This window comes from Thermobia domestica, chromosome 9 (assembly GCF_964235325.1).
Source record: "Thermobia domestica chromosome 9, izTheDome1.hap1.1, whole genome shotgun sequence".
Lineage (NCBI taxonomy): Eukaryota > Metazoa > Arthropoda > Insecta > Zygentoma > Lepismatidae > Thermobia > Thermobia domestica.
This window is the reverse complement of record NC_137462.1, coordinates 30,433,958-30,448,613: the sequence shown is the minus strand read 5'-3', so window position 1 is coordinate 30,448,613 and position 14,656 is coordinate 30,433,958. Positions and strand designations below refer to the sequence as shown.

The 14,656-nt window shown below is 36.4% G+C and overlaps 1 protein-coding gene across 2 annotated transcripts in view; it reads right to left on the bottom strand.

Moving 5' to 3' along the window:
* Positions 1 to 14,656, bottom strand: part of LOC145694521 (INO80 complex subunit B) — a 35,412-nt gene that overhangs the window by 7,519 nt on the left and 13,237 nt on the right. For both annotated transcript variants that reach the window (XM_081770834.1, XM_081770835.1), the window contains exons 5-6: positions 12,959 to 13,059; positions 2,217 to 2,389 (exon numbers count right to left, since the gene is read on the bottom strand). In XM_081770834.1, the coding sequence (XP_081626960.1) occupies positions 2,217 to 2,389; positions 12,959 to 13,059 (274 nt within the window). The remainder of the gene's footprint in view (positions 1 to 2,216; positions 2,390 to 12,958; positions 13,060 to 14,656) is intronic.

Here is a 14,656-nt window from a genome sequence, read left to right as displayed (position 1 = left end):
TGTTATGCGAAAGCGTAGGTGTTAATTTCACGACAGACTACAATTCCTTATATTCTTTGTTGTCTGTTAATAATATGTTTGCGTACATTTGACGAAAAGGATCTACTAATACAAAAAAGGAGTAAAATGATCTATTAATACAAAAAAGGAGTAAAAGGATCTACTAATACAAAAAAGGAGTAAAATGATCCACTAATACAAAAAAGGAGTAAAAGGATCTACTAATACAAAAAAGGAGTACAAGGATCTACTAATACAAAAAAGGAGTACAAGGATCTACTAATACAAAAAGGAGTAAAAGGATCTACTAATACAAAAAAAGGAGTACAATGATCTATTAATACAAAAAAGGAGTAAAAGGATCTACTAATACAAAAAGGAGTAAAATGATCTAATACAAAAAAGGAGTAAAATGATCTACTAATACAAAAAAGGAGTAAAAGGATCTACTAATACAAAAAAGGAGTAAAAGGATCTACTAATACAAAAAAGGAGTAAAATGATCCACTAATACAAAAAAGGAGTAAAAGGATCTACTAATACAAAAAAGGAGTACAAGGATCTATTAATACAAAAAAGGAGTACAAGGATCTACTAATACAAAAAGGAGTAAAAGGATCTACTAATACAAAAAAAGGAGTACAATGATCTATTAATACAAAAAAGGAGTAAAAGGATCTACTAATACAAAAAGGAGTAAAATGATCTACTAATACAAAAAAGGAGTAAAAGGATCTACTAATACAAAAAGGAGTAAAATGATCTACTAATACAAAAAAAGGAGTAAAAGGATCTACTAATACAAAAAGGAGTAAAATGATCCACTAATACAAAAAAGGAGTAAAAGGATCTACTAATACAAAAAAGGAGTACAAGGATCTACTAATACAAAAAAGGAGTACAAGGATCTATTAATACAAAAAAGGAGTAAAAGGATCTACTAATACAAAAAAAGGAGTAAAATGATCTAATACAAAAAAGGAGTAAAAGGATCTACTAATACAAAAAGGAGTAAAATGATCTACTAATACAAAAAAGGAGTAAAAGGATCTACTAATACAAAGTCCAAATCTAAAAGATACGGTAAGTGGATTTCAATCACCGTGTAATGTATTATCCACATACATAGATTACTAAGAAATCTGAATCGTCTCATCTTTAAATACTAACAACAAAAAAAGCAAGTACATTCATATAGTAACAAGGCACACTGGATTATCTATTTTTACGAATCATGCATCACTATAAAAGTATTAAGAGATTTTTTTTTCACTTTTGTATCAAAAAAAAAATGTTAAGTTTTTTTTTAAAAAAAATACATCTAAAGATGCAGACACTCTGACTTTCAACATTAGAAATGCAGACGTCAAATACATTCATGGATTAACCCAAGAAATGCCCTGTTATATTTTTTTAAAAGTGGAAATATTAAACCACTGACCGGAAGGTTTTGAGATATGAATTCCCTTAAGACTTTCTCAAAACATCTTTTGCTCCGAGGGAAACTCTTCTAACTCATTAGCGAAAGGTAAAAATGAAATGAAATCTTTAAATTTTCCGTCCCACGGTTATGCCGGTTAAGCTAAAGGAGACGGTGATGATGAGAGATTAGTGAAATGGTGGAATGAAGAAAGTGAGAGGAAACGGGAGGACCCCGAGAAAACCCACGAGCACGGTTTGTCCACCACAAAGTCCATACGGCGCGAGGTGGATCGAGCCAAGGACCCCAAGCACCGGAGGTGAACGCTCTACCACTGAGCCACCGCGCCCCCCTTAACAAAAGGTAGTTAACTACAAAATTAGGATGTGCATATGTGCCAAAAAAAGAATAAAAGTAGTATGTCTAGAAAGAAACCCATGAATAAGTTTGTTATTAATAACTGATTTGCTGTTTCGAAAGATATCGACAGAAAATACTGTATATTGGTATGATTACTCTATATACATTGTTTAAAAGTAGCTGTCGTGCGTTGTTTACTAAAATTTTACAATCAAGTAATACTGGAAATCCTATTTTAAAAATACCAATCACACTTATTGTTTGTAAGTTGGCCACCTGTCTAAGTTGGCTACTTTTCAATGAAGCCGATGGTGGCAAACATAGACAGATTTCACTGTACATTTTTTCAGAAAATTTAAAAATGCATAAATCCTATGTTACAAAAATTGACTTTTTTTTTTCTTCTTTCAGTCCACTAACTTTCCCACGAACTCACCGTGCCTCCGTTGGTTTCATTGGAAATTCAACTCCTTCTGGCAGAGATATACTAATACTGCTGATCTGATTTCGATACGTGATGCGAGGAACATTTTTTTGCGGTAATTTAGGCTTCGTAGCTTTCGCTGCTTTCGATTCTTGTTTCTTCAGTAACCTATCCATCGTCTTTTTCTGTAGGAAGAATTAAATAGGTTAATAATGCTCCACTTATATACAATGATTAAAATTATGTTGTAACTTCTACTTCGTAGTAATTAAGTACACAAGTATACACTTGTGGCGGTATAGTATTGAGTTGAAACATACATGGTGTGATCAAAAAGTACGGTGAATGTAGTTGCACAGTGCCATCTATTGATTTTGTATCCATTTCAACTAGTAAGCCTGGTAGCCTAAACTTTTGGTACAGTCGGTGTCGAATTTGAACGAGTTGTAACTAGGGATGGCCATAAAGTTCCGGTTCCGGCGGAACCGGTTCTCGGAGATCCGGTTTTCAGAACCGGTTCTGGTACCGGTTCAGGACCTGGATCCGAAAACCCGGTTCCAGAACCGGATCTTAGGAACCGGTTCCAGACCTGGATTCGAAAACCCGGTTCCAGAACCGGATCTTAGGAACCGGTTCCAGATCTGGATCTGAAAACCCGGTTCCAGACCTGGATCCGTAAGCCCCCAAAGACCCGTAAAGGAGGCACAAATTTCACCTTCAAAACACTGCAAAGAGGACCATGCGCTTGTGCCCTCCCCGCCCAGACTCTCTTGTGCCCCCAGAAAAAAATTTTAGGCCACCAGTGTTTTTTTGTTTTTATTTTGGTCCACCAGTGGGTGTTTAGCCAAATGAGTTGGCCAGTTTGCCTGTTTAACCATTGGGGTTGCCAGTTACCCAGTTTATTTAGCCAAATGAGACAAGCGGCCTGCCTGTCGCTTCCACCATTTCAACTAGCACACTGTTCACAGCCTTCCAACAGCTCGGGTTTAGCGTAGGGATCGTCACAAAGTTTCGGTTCCAGAACCGGATCTTGAGAACCGGTTCCAGATCTGGATCCGAAGAACCGGTTCTAGACCTGGATCAGAAGAACCGGTTCCAGACCTGGATCTGAAAAGCCGGTTCCAAACCTAGATCCAAAGAACCGGTTCCGGAACCGGTTCTGGCCATCCCTAGTTGTGACATGTTAGTTGGCTTCCACAGGCAGAAGAGTGAGGATGTGTTCAGAGTGTCTTAAGTTTTATTCTAAGCTGCAGAAAAGTGGCAAAGAAGATTACGAAATGTCAAAATCACGTGTATGGTGATAAAGCGGTGGCACTGAAGACTGTTTACGAATGGTATGAGCGATTTAAAAGCGGCAAGGAGTCGGTTGAAAATTAGCAACGTTCGAGACGTCCTTCAACCTCAAAAACAGATGAAAATGTGCAAAAAGTGGCACAAATGATTTGTTCAAACAGGCAAATGACTATTTGAGAGCTTTCCGAAGAACTAAACATCTCGTATGGATCCGTGAAAAACAATGTAACCACCGACTGAATGGACAAATGGCTTCCTTCTTCAACACGAAAACGCGCCCCGTTTATGATCCGAGAGTTTTTGGCCAGAAAAGTGTTCCTGACTGTTCACATCCGCCTTTCTCACCAGGTTTAGTACCATGTGACTCCTGGGTCTTCCCTAAAATTAAAACCGTCCTTAAAGGAAACGTTTTGTCCCATTCCTAACATTGAGAGGGCCACGACCGAGCAGTTGAACGCCCTTCCAAAAGAAGTCTTCCAGAAGTGCTTCCAGTCATGGATTCAACATTGGGATAAGTGCATTGCCAGCCAAGGACAGTACTTTGAAGGAGTACTTTAAATCAAATTCCATGTACGCTTATTGCTTGTTTCTAATAAAATGATTCACCTTACTTTTTGATCACACCTCGTATCAGATTTCTTGATTCCAAAATCTTTATTCACCAAATAATACAACCAACTGAAAGGGTATAACCTAGTTTCTGCTCTTCTTAACAACGAAACTACTACCAGCAATGATTAAAATAAAATATAATAATAATAATAATAATAATAATAATAATAATAATAATAATAATAATAATAAAGAAAACTTTTAACATATGAATGGCTGTAAACCTTACCAGTGTAAATAACATTTTAGTCAAAATTGAGATACATTCATAAATGGCAAATGCACACAAGAAAGTTCATGTAGTAAAGAGATCTAGACAAAAGAATATTCTTCTTTATAATCAGGCTTTTCTTAAGGGTCTTCACTACAGCGAAATTAAACTACCGCTAATTTTAGAGTTTTTCTGTAATATCCTCAAAACAAATGAAAATACTCGAAAAGCAAAAACGTAGTGAATAGATAATACGATTTTGCATGTGATACCGTTATCACAACTCATCTATCTGCTTTCGATTTGTAACTGTAGAAAGATATATAATTTTTTGCGGGTTCTGTAAATAGCGGGATAGCAAAAAAGGATAGGTGAATCGTGGTAAAGGTATCACATGCAAAATCGTATTGCCTAGTTCACTACGTTTCTGCTTTTCGAATATTTTTATTTGTTCTTAAGATATTACAGAAGAACTTTAAAATTAGCGGTAGTTTAATTTCGCTATAGTGAAGACCCTTAAGCTTTAATAGATTAGCCGACTTTAAACTCATTTTCTCGGAACCAAGATTTATAGCCTACACTTACACCGTTATCATTTTCACCCATCCATAAATATATAAAATAAAGATGTCTACCTTCGGCATGTGCACAATACCTATGGCATTCATAGCCATTAAAAAAAAAAAAAAAATAGATAATGTATTATTTTAGATTGGCCATGAGCGCCATGTATATTGTGCACATGCCCAAGAAATACAAAATCTTTATACGAGGGGGGATCAGAAACTAAGCTTACAAGGCCGATATTTCTGGAGTCTTGTCTGTTATAGAAAAATGAGGAGTGTATGGTAATTTTAATACATGGAGTTGGCAACTGTGCAGTTTCAGCGACCCGCCACCTAAGGCGCTAGTTGCAGATAAACACAAATAGCTACTCGTTTGGAAAACTGGTCTTACGAAGAAGTCCGCTTAGTTATTCGATTTCTGTGGGCGAAACACGTAACCGCAGCTGAAATTCCTCAGTAGCTGGTAGAGGTTTATGGAAATACTGTTAATGTCTCGTCAGCATGTCACAAAATGGTGTCGAAAGTTTGCGGCTAGTCGAGAAAACGTCATCGACGAACGCAGTGGGCGATCCAGCACGGCATGAACAGATTTGAACCACCCTCCCTAAAGCCTGGATCTCGCTCCAAGCAACTTTCACTTGTTCCCGACAACGTGGCTTAACACGCAAGGACTGGATTTTAACCAGGAGGGAATCTTCAAACTCATCCCATGATGCGACAAGTGCCTTAACCGCTATTCCCAAGAGGAACAAGAATAGGGAATAGCGGAAAATTAATAACAAGGAACTACATAATTTAAACCGTTTACCAAACACTGTTAGGGTCATCAAATCTAGGAGGCTTAGGTAGGCAGGTCATGTAGCCAGAATAAAAGAAAGCAGGATCACTTTCAAAGTTTTAACTGGAAATCCAATCGGAAAACGACCATTAGGAAGACTTAGGCGCAGATGGGAGGACAATATTAAGATGGATTTTGCAGAAATAGGAATACAAAGTAGAAACTGGATCCAGTTGGTTAAGGGCAGAAGTCCAATGGAGAGTTTTTGTGAACGCGGCACTGAACATCCGAGTTTCATAGGCCATAGAGTTAGTTACCTCATCCTCTGTTAATTCTACACATACGAAAGCACATAATGATCCTTGATTTTGTGGTATGAGATGATTTTCCAGTAAACGATTTCAACCTACTGATCATGACAGGTGAATCTGCCTAAACAGCTTAACAAGATTAAAGAAAGAAGCAGAAAGAGGTAAGTATAATTAATTACATTCTCCCATATTTAATCTAGTTTTCTGAGTTTTAATAAAGAATAATTTGATTTTAGGGTTTAGATTTCTGGGCTTTCTGTATCTATGGCCATGTTAGCCCGTCACATGAGGGATAACGTCCCTCGGCGAGCACACTATCCGGGGAAAGGGAAGGAAGAAAGGATTGGGGAAGAAGGGAAACGGAATGGAGCCTATATTTTAGGTACTAGCCGGCCATTTGCCTGGTGTGAATGAGGAAAACCCAGGAAAACCTCATTCAAGATGACTGGCCTGAAAATGCTTTTTACACTTTTTCGACCGTGTGGCCCCACCGGGAATCGAACCCGGGAGAGTAATTTGAGAGTATTTTACTTACTTATTAAGAAGTACAAGAGCATTTACTTTGTAGATTGTTTCCGGTAAATTATTTGATAGTCTAGCGGTAGGAACGCTATTTGCGCTATCTCTAATGGTAGTCTCATGTTCTTCTTTGCCATGCCTATATAAAATTCGTCTCAATTGTATATGGCTTTATAAACGTAGGATCAAAATTCAGATTTGGTAGGGAAAAAAAGTGACTGAATGTTTTAGAGTGAAATCCAGAAAGTTTAAAATCTAATTCGTTTCCAACGCAAATGAACGGCGGAATATGAAACAGGTGTCCTTCGCCGATTTGAGAGAAATTTGCCTTACAGAATATCTGCCCATGACTGCAACACGTGACAGTCCGATACCACGTGTCACACGAGAATGCAATTACTCAGAGATCTGCAATTACTCTTTGATAAGTACAGTACTTTATCTTTAAACCTCGCTTATTTGTCGTCATATTCGAGAGAAATAAGGTATATTATACTCGCAAGTCAATATTTTTCATGACCATCTTCAAACACTTAAAAATTAAAGAAGGGCCTTCGATTCAGGGCCGTGCCGTGGAAAATCAGCGCCCGGGGCGAGAGCATACGACGGCGCTCCCATACATATATTCCAAGTAATTTTTCCTTTCTTTTGCCCCTTTTTCTCCCGATTTTTTCGCCCCCTTACTTCGGCGCCCGGGGCCGTCGTCCCGCCCCCCCTCCACGGCATGGCCCTGCTTCCATTTCTCATAGCTTCACCGCCCCTATGGGTGATAACAAATAAATAACCATGAATACTTTTCACAATCATGGTACTCATATGTTTGACCCTACATTGTACTAAATCAATGTTTTATCAAATTCAAAGCGTTATTGCTCAAAGATAAAATTGGACGCATATTTAAATTATTAAAGAACATGTCCATAAATATCCTACAATATTGCAGACAGCGACGAACTGTTTCAACGAACCACCGTCGTCTTCGTCAGTGTGAATAAGAGCAAACAACTTAACTTGTTGTAATACTTTACATTATGAAGTTGCCTCCAATCATAGATGATAAACTAAGAATTCGACTTCTCATCAAAATGATGTACTTAATTACTCAGTTATTTTATTTGAATTGTAGCTTCGTTCTTTTCGGTTGTAAGTATTGAAGATTTGTACTTTGAAGAACAGTACTTCATTTTAGAACATGAATAATTCTATTTCCTTTATTATTATTATTATTATTATTATTATTATTATTATTATTATTATTATTATCACTTAACGTTATCTACATACAACAGTGCTAAAACTAGAAGTTTTAAGAAGTTTGATCACGTGGTCAAATTATTTCTTCATTTCATACAACGCAGAATATAACGATTTCACATGTATATAGTGTTATAATAGTGTTCATAAAATCAACTATTACATCTGCATATACTGGGTTTCCACTTATTTGGCGAGCACGAATTCCCTGACTTCCTGGTCACGATTTACAAGTTTCTAAGTCTATATATAATGTAAAAAAGCAAATATATTTTTCCCAATCAGGTTTCCCTAATCTACTATGCATGTACAAGTACACAGTACGTGTGTGTGTAGAGAGAGTGTAGTTTTGAAAAACTAGCTACTTCATTTTATAAAATATCCGCTATTAACACCCAGGAAAAGCACAAATGCATTCTGAGAAGTAAAAATTCATACTTAAAATTCCATGACTTGTCAGGTATTTTCAGCTTTCCATGAAATTCCCCGTCATTTCTAGGACATTTTATGAGGAAACTGACCTTCCAAGCTTTTCCAGGTCGATGGAAACCGTGATATAGTTTCCCATCATTATGGAGGGAACTTCGTAATGTGAATGTTCACCAGCTTTTCGTTGGAACAGTTTGTTCTTTTCCACAGTATTGTAAGATGGTTATAAGTGAGTTCTATGATATGGTATTTGCGTAAATATACGCCGCTCCAAAACTTTGACACGAGATTATAGAAAAAACTAAATCTCGAATATAGGCTGTACTGCTAAATTTACGAGAAAGTTCAATTAGACTGTACTTTGAGTTGCATCTCCTCCACCCCTTCTTCATCTCCCTCATCACTAACAGGACAGGTTTTGCGTATTGGGAAGTTTGTGACGTGATTAAGCGACAGTAGTTCAAAGTTGATTTATTCGAGAAAAGTTGATCATTTGGTTTGTGAGTGACGATCAGAAAGGAGTGTATTAGTTACACAGCGAAATTTAAACTTCAAGTAATCAGCTATGCAAAGGAACACGGAAAGCTAGACGCTGGACAAGGATTTGATATTGACGAAAAAAAAAAAAAAAAAAAAGTCTGTGGTGTGCAAGTGAAGAGAAACTCTTAAATAGTTTGAAAAGTCAGTGTTCATTTCGAAGATTAAAGTGCAAATATCCAGATGTGGAAAAAGACTTGCTTGCCTTTGTAGTTCAAAGTAGAAACTATGGATAATGCCCTTACAATTGAAATGATTCAAAATAAAGGCTGCAAAATAGCACGTAAAAGGAATATTTCGCCAAAGGAATTTAAAGTGGGTTCAGCGATTCATGCAACGGAATAATCTATCTGTTCCTTGCAAAACAACAGACTCTGAACAGCATTCTGGATCATCTAGCGAGGGTGCAGAACCAGACGCTTGGGATACTGACATGGTGGGAAGTGATTGTGCTTGATCACAAACAACCTGGCGCAGTTTTGCGAAACAAAGTTGCTTTTCTTTTTTTTTTTCAAGAACGGCTACTATATACAAATATATTGTATTTATTATATATACTGTATAAGAAAGACACATATTCCGGTACCCAATGAAGGTGGCAATTTTGGCGAACAGAGTGTCTACTCAAATTCCAAAATGAAATTTCGTGAGTTTCTCGTGACATTTTCTTTACCAAACCATAAAATTTCTTAACATTCAAAAACTAATAACAGTACCTATATTCTTTTAGCGCTTATCTTTAATTCATCTCTACTTTCGAAGGCTGTTCCCTCGAGCGATAAAAACTTTGTATCTTCTCACATTACTTTCAGTAAGTATATTCACTATATATTGTCTGTTTTGTTTGGTAAGTAACTAAGAGTAAACTCTCACAAATCCAATCATCTTAAAATTACGTATCTAAATACACATTATGTACGTACATATATTGACAAATCCTTAGCAATCCTTTAAAAATGTCACAATGATTGTAAACAGCTGTACTGATGGATTCTATCTCTCTTTTAAGTTGGCTAATATTGTTTTATCCTTTTCTGAGGTTTTTCTATCTCTAGTCTGTTGTAACAAATCTCCTTTTCTTCTCCTTCAAATCTTTCAAGTATTTTGCTACCATCTTGATTTTGTGTTTCGTGTTCCTCACCTCATTTTTGCTTCAAAGCTTCCATTCGTTTCAACGATGCATTTCTCACAGCCATGATCATAGTCTTTGTTACCGATACCTTATGTAAATCTCCAACGGATAGTACGGCACAATATACGGAACGTTGAGAATTCAAAGGTTTAGAGATATTCTCCACTAAACACTCTTTGTTAGCAGAAAATCCTCTTTCTACAGCACTATTTCCATGGAATATTGCAAGTATACGTTTAGAAAATTCAAGTACAAGTTTTTCATCATCACTGAAAATTTTCATACGAAATACATCTAACCTGCCTCTCTTCCAGTTAAACGACTTACATACTTCTTGAATATGTGGTTTTTCACACAGCATAAGTAACTTTTCTTAATTTCATCTGGTTCGACGTAAGTTATATGGTTTTTCGACATCATTTCTTGTAAAGCATTAGTAATACGACATTCTCTCAAAGAACTATTTGTCATCACATACGGAGAAAGGCATGATTGATCCCCTCACCATAACCTACCGCAATGGTGATTTTTTGATTAACTAATGATGTAAACAAAGAAACGAGAAAATTTCTGCGATCTTTTCTGAAAGAAAGCATTCCAAGTTCTTGAATTCGTTTGCACGCTGCTGTTGCGTCAAAGCCAATATCCACTGATCTAACATCCAGAAGATTGTTTTAACAGAAGACATTACATTCTTTTTCAAGAAGCAGTTACCAATACTGCGGACCACAGAATACAGTTCGTCAAAGATGAATGGTAAAAGAGACTTGTCCGATTGAAAATCTATTAGATAATGTTCTAGTTCAAGTGCTACCGACTGCAGGACTGAAAGTTTCACTTGTAGCAGGTCGTACACTAAAAAACTTCTGTAGAGCGTAGAAAATTTTGTGTGTCCGAAGGGTTTTGAAAACACTTGATTGACATATTTCTTCAAGAAAGGACATCTCGATCGCTCTTCCAATTACCTTTGAATTTTCGATCCACCTAATAGAACACATTTTTAACGGGAATGCAGAAGAACCTAAGGTGCACAATTATTATGCATCCTGTAACCAATCTACACGAGGTTTACTTTGTCACATTTCAGAAGGCACCACACTACCGCAAAATACAATATCTTCTCTATAGACAAATGTGCTACCTCATCGTGTTCTTCGATTCAGTAACTCATGTCTTTCACCCACTTTCAGTAATTCTTCCTTTTATTAGCATATAAATTACAAAAATTATACACTAAAATGTCACAGCCAACACAAATATTAAGTATTTTCACAATACAAGAACTTCACTATTTCATTTCACTATACCATCACCTTTATTATCACTACTACACCTTAAAAACTAATATTTTTTTATGTACTTACCATCTAGCATACACTTCAATAACCAAATTTACGTACCGTTCTATCTGTTCACACATCTCTTACTTAACTTTTCGCGGCAGTTGAATAAACAGGTTAGAAACGTAGGTAGTTTCGGCGATGCGATGCGATTTGCATCGCTACTGCTCAATAATGCCAACTGAAGGACAATCTCAAGAGCGAATTTTCGTGCCAATTAGGCCGCATTATTATGCATCCGATAGAAGTGATTTTGCCTAAAAATTGACAGCCTCGAAAGCCAACTATAGATTTAAAAAAAAAAAAATCGATATACACAAAAACGATATTTCGTGACTGATAGACACCCTGGAACATGTAAGTTTTCCTGCTATTTTCTTCTAAAGTCTTTGATGATTTACAAAAGTACCGTATTTACGCGAATCTAAGACGCCCTCAAATGTAAGACGCGCCCTTGGCGAAAATGAAAAGACCTACATCGCATTGATTTTAAAGCTACAATGCATTGATTTGATACATTGCATGCGGACATATCAAATTTCCTTGCAGCTGCATGATATGGTGAAATTTCAGCAAAAAGTATCACTTTTTGTTTGAAAAAGGCAGAATAATGAACTCGCTTGTCAATCATCGTGCAGCCCGTAAACTACCGGTATCACTCTGGAAATCTCTCAATAGTTCTCTCTATGAGATGGCAAAGGAACAAATGGTAGCTATATCACGAACGAACAGATCTTTTCGAACGGGTCACAACGCCGGAATGCGTTAACTTTAAAACTGCACCTGCAAATCTTCGGGGAAGCAGGCTGTAATTTCTAAACAATGACTCACTCACCCGCGCTACTACTCTCCCTTCCAAACCTATTTGTGCCTCCATCTTCCTGATTTGCAGCCTTTTCAAACTTCTTATTTTGTTATCAACTGTCGTGCTTCAAGAGTGTGACTCACTTGTTTGTGCTCTTTAAACGGAGGAAGACCCCAGCCACGGTATGTGGGAGGGGAAGGAACAATCTTCGCTGTCGTAAATTCACAAGAATGATTCATCTCTTTCATTTGCCACTGGTTTGAGGGCTAATTTTAAAGGGTTTTTATTTCGCGTAAATGGTACGATTTTAGTTCTGCATTCTGTTCGTACACACAAAATACACATCCTTTACAGAATCGTGACTAACGGGATTAGCAATATTTGGCAAAACTCCATCTAATCTGGTCTAAATCTGCGTAACTCAAGTCCAAGACGCACCTTGATTTTGAAGGAAAAAAAAAAAAAACGACAAAAAGAGCATCTTAGAAATGCGTAAATACGGTAACTGAAGTAACTTGTAATGGTATTAAGTTCAACCCACAAGATAAGTGTACATGTCATTTTGAAATCAACGACTTACAATCTAAGGGGAAAATCTTGATTATAAGGTGCACCATGATTTTTCAAGGCAAAATTTACGAGAAAAAAGTGAGGCCTATATTCGCGTTAATATCAAGTAATTATTTTCTGATTCGCTAATGCTGTCTAGGTTCTAGACGCATGTATGCTGCATTTGAACCCTAAACTTGTTAACGACAGACAAAACTAGTTTTACGAACAACTACATACCAACTTCTAAGAGTGTTTTTAACACAGTTATTCTTATTTTCTGTAAGCATTAAACGAGGCCTGCTTTGAGATGCTGTTGAGGACATGAACTTGCATTTAACCTCCTGCCTTACTTTCTGTAAAGATCTTGTAATTCTAAATATCTTTCTCACAAATAACACAATTTGTGCATACAAACCTTATCTTTTTCTCTTTTTTCCTCAGCCAGTTGCCTTCTTTTCTGAGATTTCAGAGCTCGCTTCTGAAGCATCTCTTCTGTCATTACCTTCTCCTTGTAACCTGAAACACAAAGTTTCAAGAAGTTATATTTCGTCTATTGAAGAAACTAAACTGACACATGATTATACCTATTAAATTAAACTAAGGAATAAGTCTAAATATCTATCAATACAGAAATTTTCAATGGGACCCCCCCCCCCTACTGTTGTTAGCAGTTTATTTATTTACATAAACAATGCTATAAATAGCACCGCTGTTTTTATAGTAACATTATGAATGAATTCAAGTGAGATGAACACGTGTAATGGATAGGGGCCCGGAGATGAACATGTGTAATGGGACGAGTTTTTCGCACTAGAAGTTTGAAAATTTCGCGTTTCGTTTTTCATATTTCGCGTTTTGTCGTATTTTCCAAATAAAATTTCGCATTTTGTAGCTCTTGTGGAAAAGATATTGCCTGATATATTTAAAATTGTTCCTCTTATTCACAGATCACTACAGAAATAAACCATTAATTATCTAAGAACAAGTGTATATATATATATATATATATATATACTGAACATTTCACCTGACGTAAATTTAACTTATAGGAAACTATATCTTTTAATCAACCTGAAGGAAAATCAGTAACTAAACTTACTATGAGTACGAAAGTTTTGCTGTCTTCTGGAAACAGATAGCAGAAGTTACATTTAAGCATTAGACATCAGCATGCTACATGTTTCCACATTTTCCTCCTTCATTGTTGTACGTTTAAAATAACTTGTCACCAGTCCATGCCATTGGTTAGCTAATTAAAACGGCTCCTCCCCATTCAGCTGCAATGGTGATAGCTAACGCGCACGCGGTGTTCTCTATAGCCGCGTCCGAATCATCCAAAATGCACCGTTCATGCCAGGTTCTACCATTTCTTCAGCAGAAAACTGGCGTTTTTAAATTAATGGAAACGCATTTTTAAAATTTCGTGTTATTTCGCGTATTATTAGAAATTTCGCACAAAACTGCCAATTTTGCATTTTATCGCACAACGGAAACCAATGAAAACATACATAGAATATTATAAATTGTCAAGAAACTGAAAATGACGTAATTCTGACGCATTTCGTTTTATCGCGCATTGCGAAAAACTCGTGCCTCTAGTAATGGATCATCAAGAGAGAACCATGGCTGAAAAGATCTTCGTACATAAGAAGGTTTGAGACAAGTTACACTTGCAATTTCGAACTATCACTGAAAGTGAAACTAAAGTTCCAATAGTTATTAAAACTATTTCCTCAGGTAATGTGTTTTCACTAGTATGTTACTAAAAAGCATAACTGTATTGGTAAAAGAACATTTTCCACAACAGAATTAAAACCCTAACAAGCGATTGGAACAGAAACATTAGTGTATTTGAAGCTATTATATTTGCTAGAAACCATCCATCATGGTCTGATTTATGCATTTTGTTTTCAGAATGTTAAAGGTAATAAGCTTAACCATACTGATTTTGTTCTTCGTTATAACGAAAGTGGGGGGTTCGCACTGAAAATTCTGGCATTCATAATAAATAAATAAATAAATAAATAAAACATCCTCACTCTGTCACAAAATATAGACAAAGTTGCTTCTGAAGTAAATCAAAATCGTCAATAAGCCATATCACTCGCAGTTC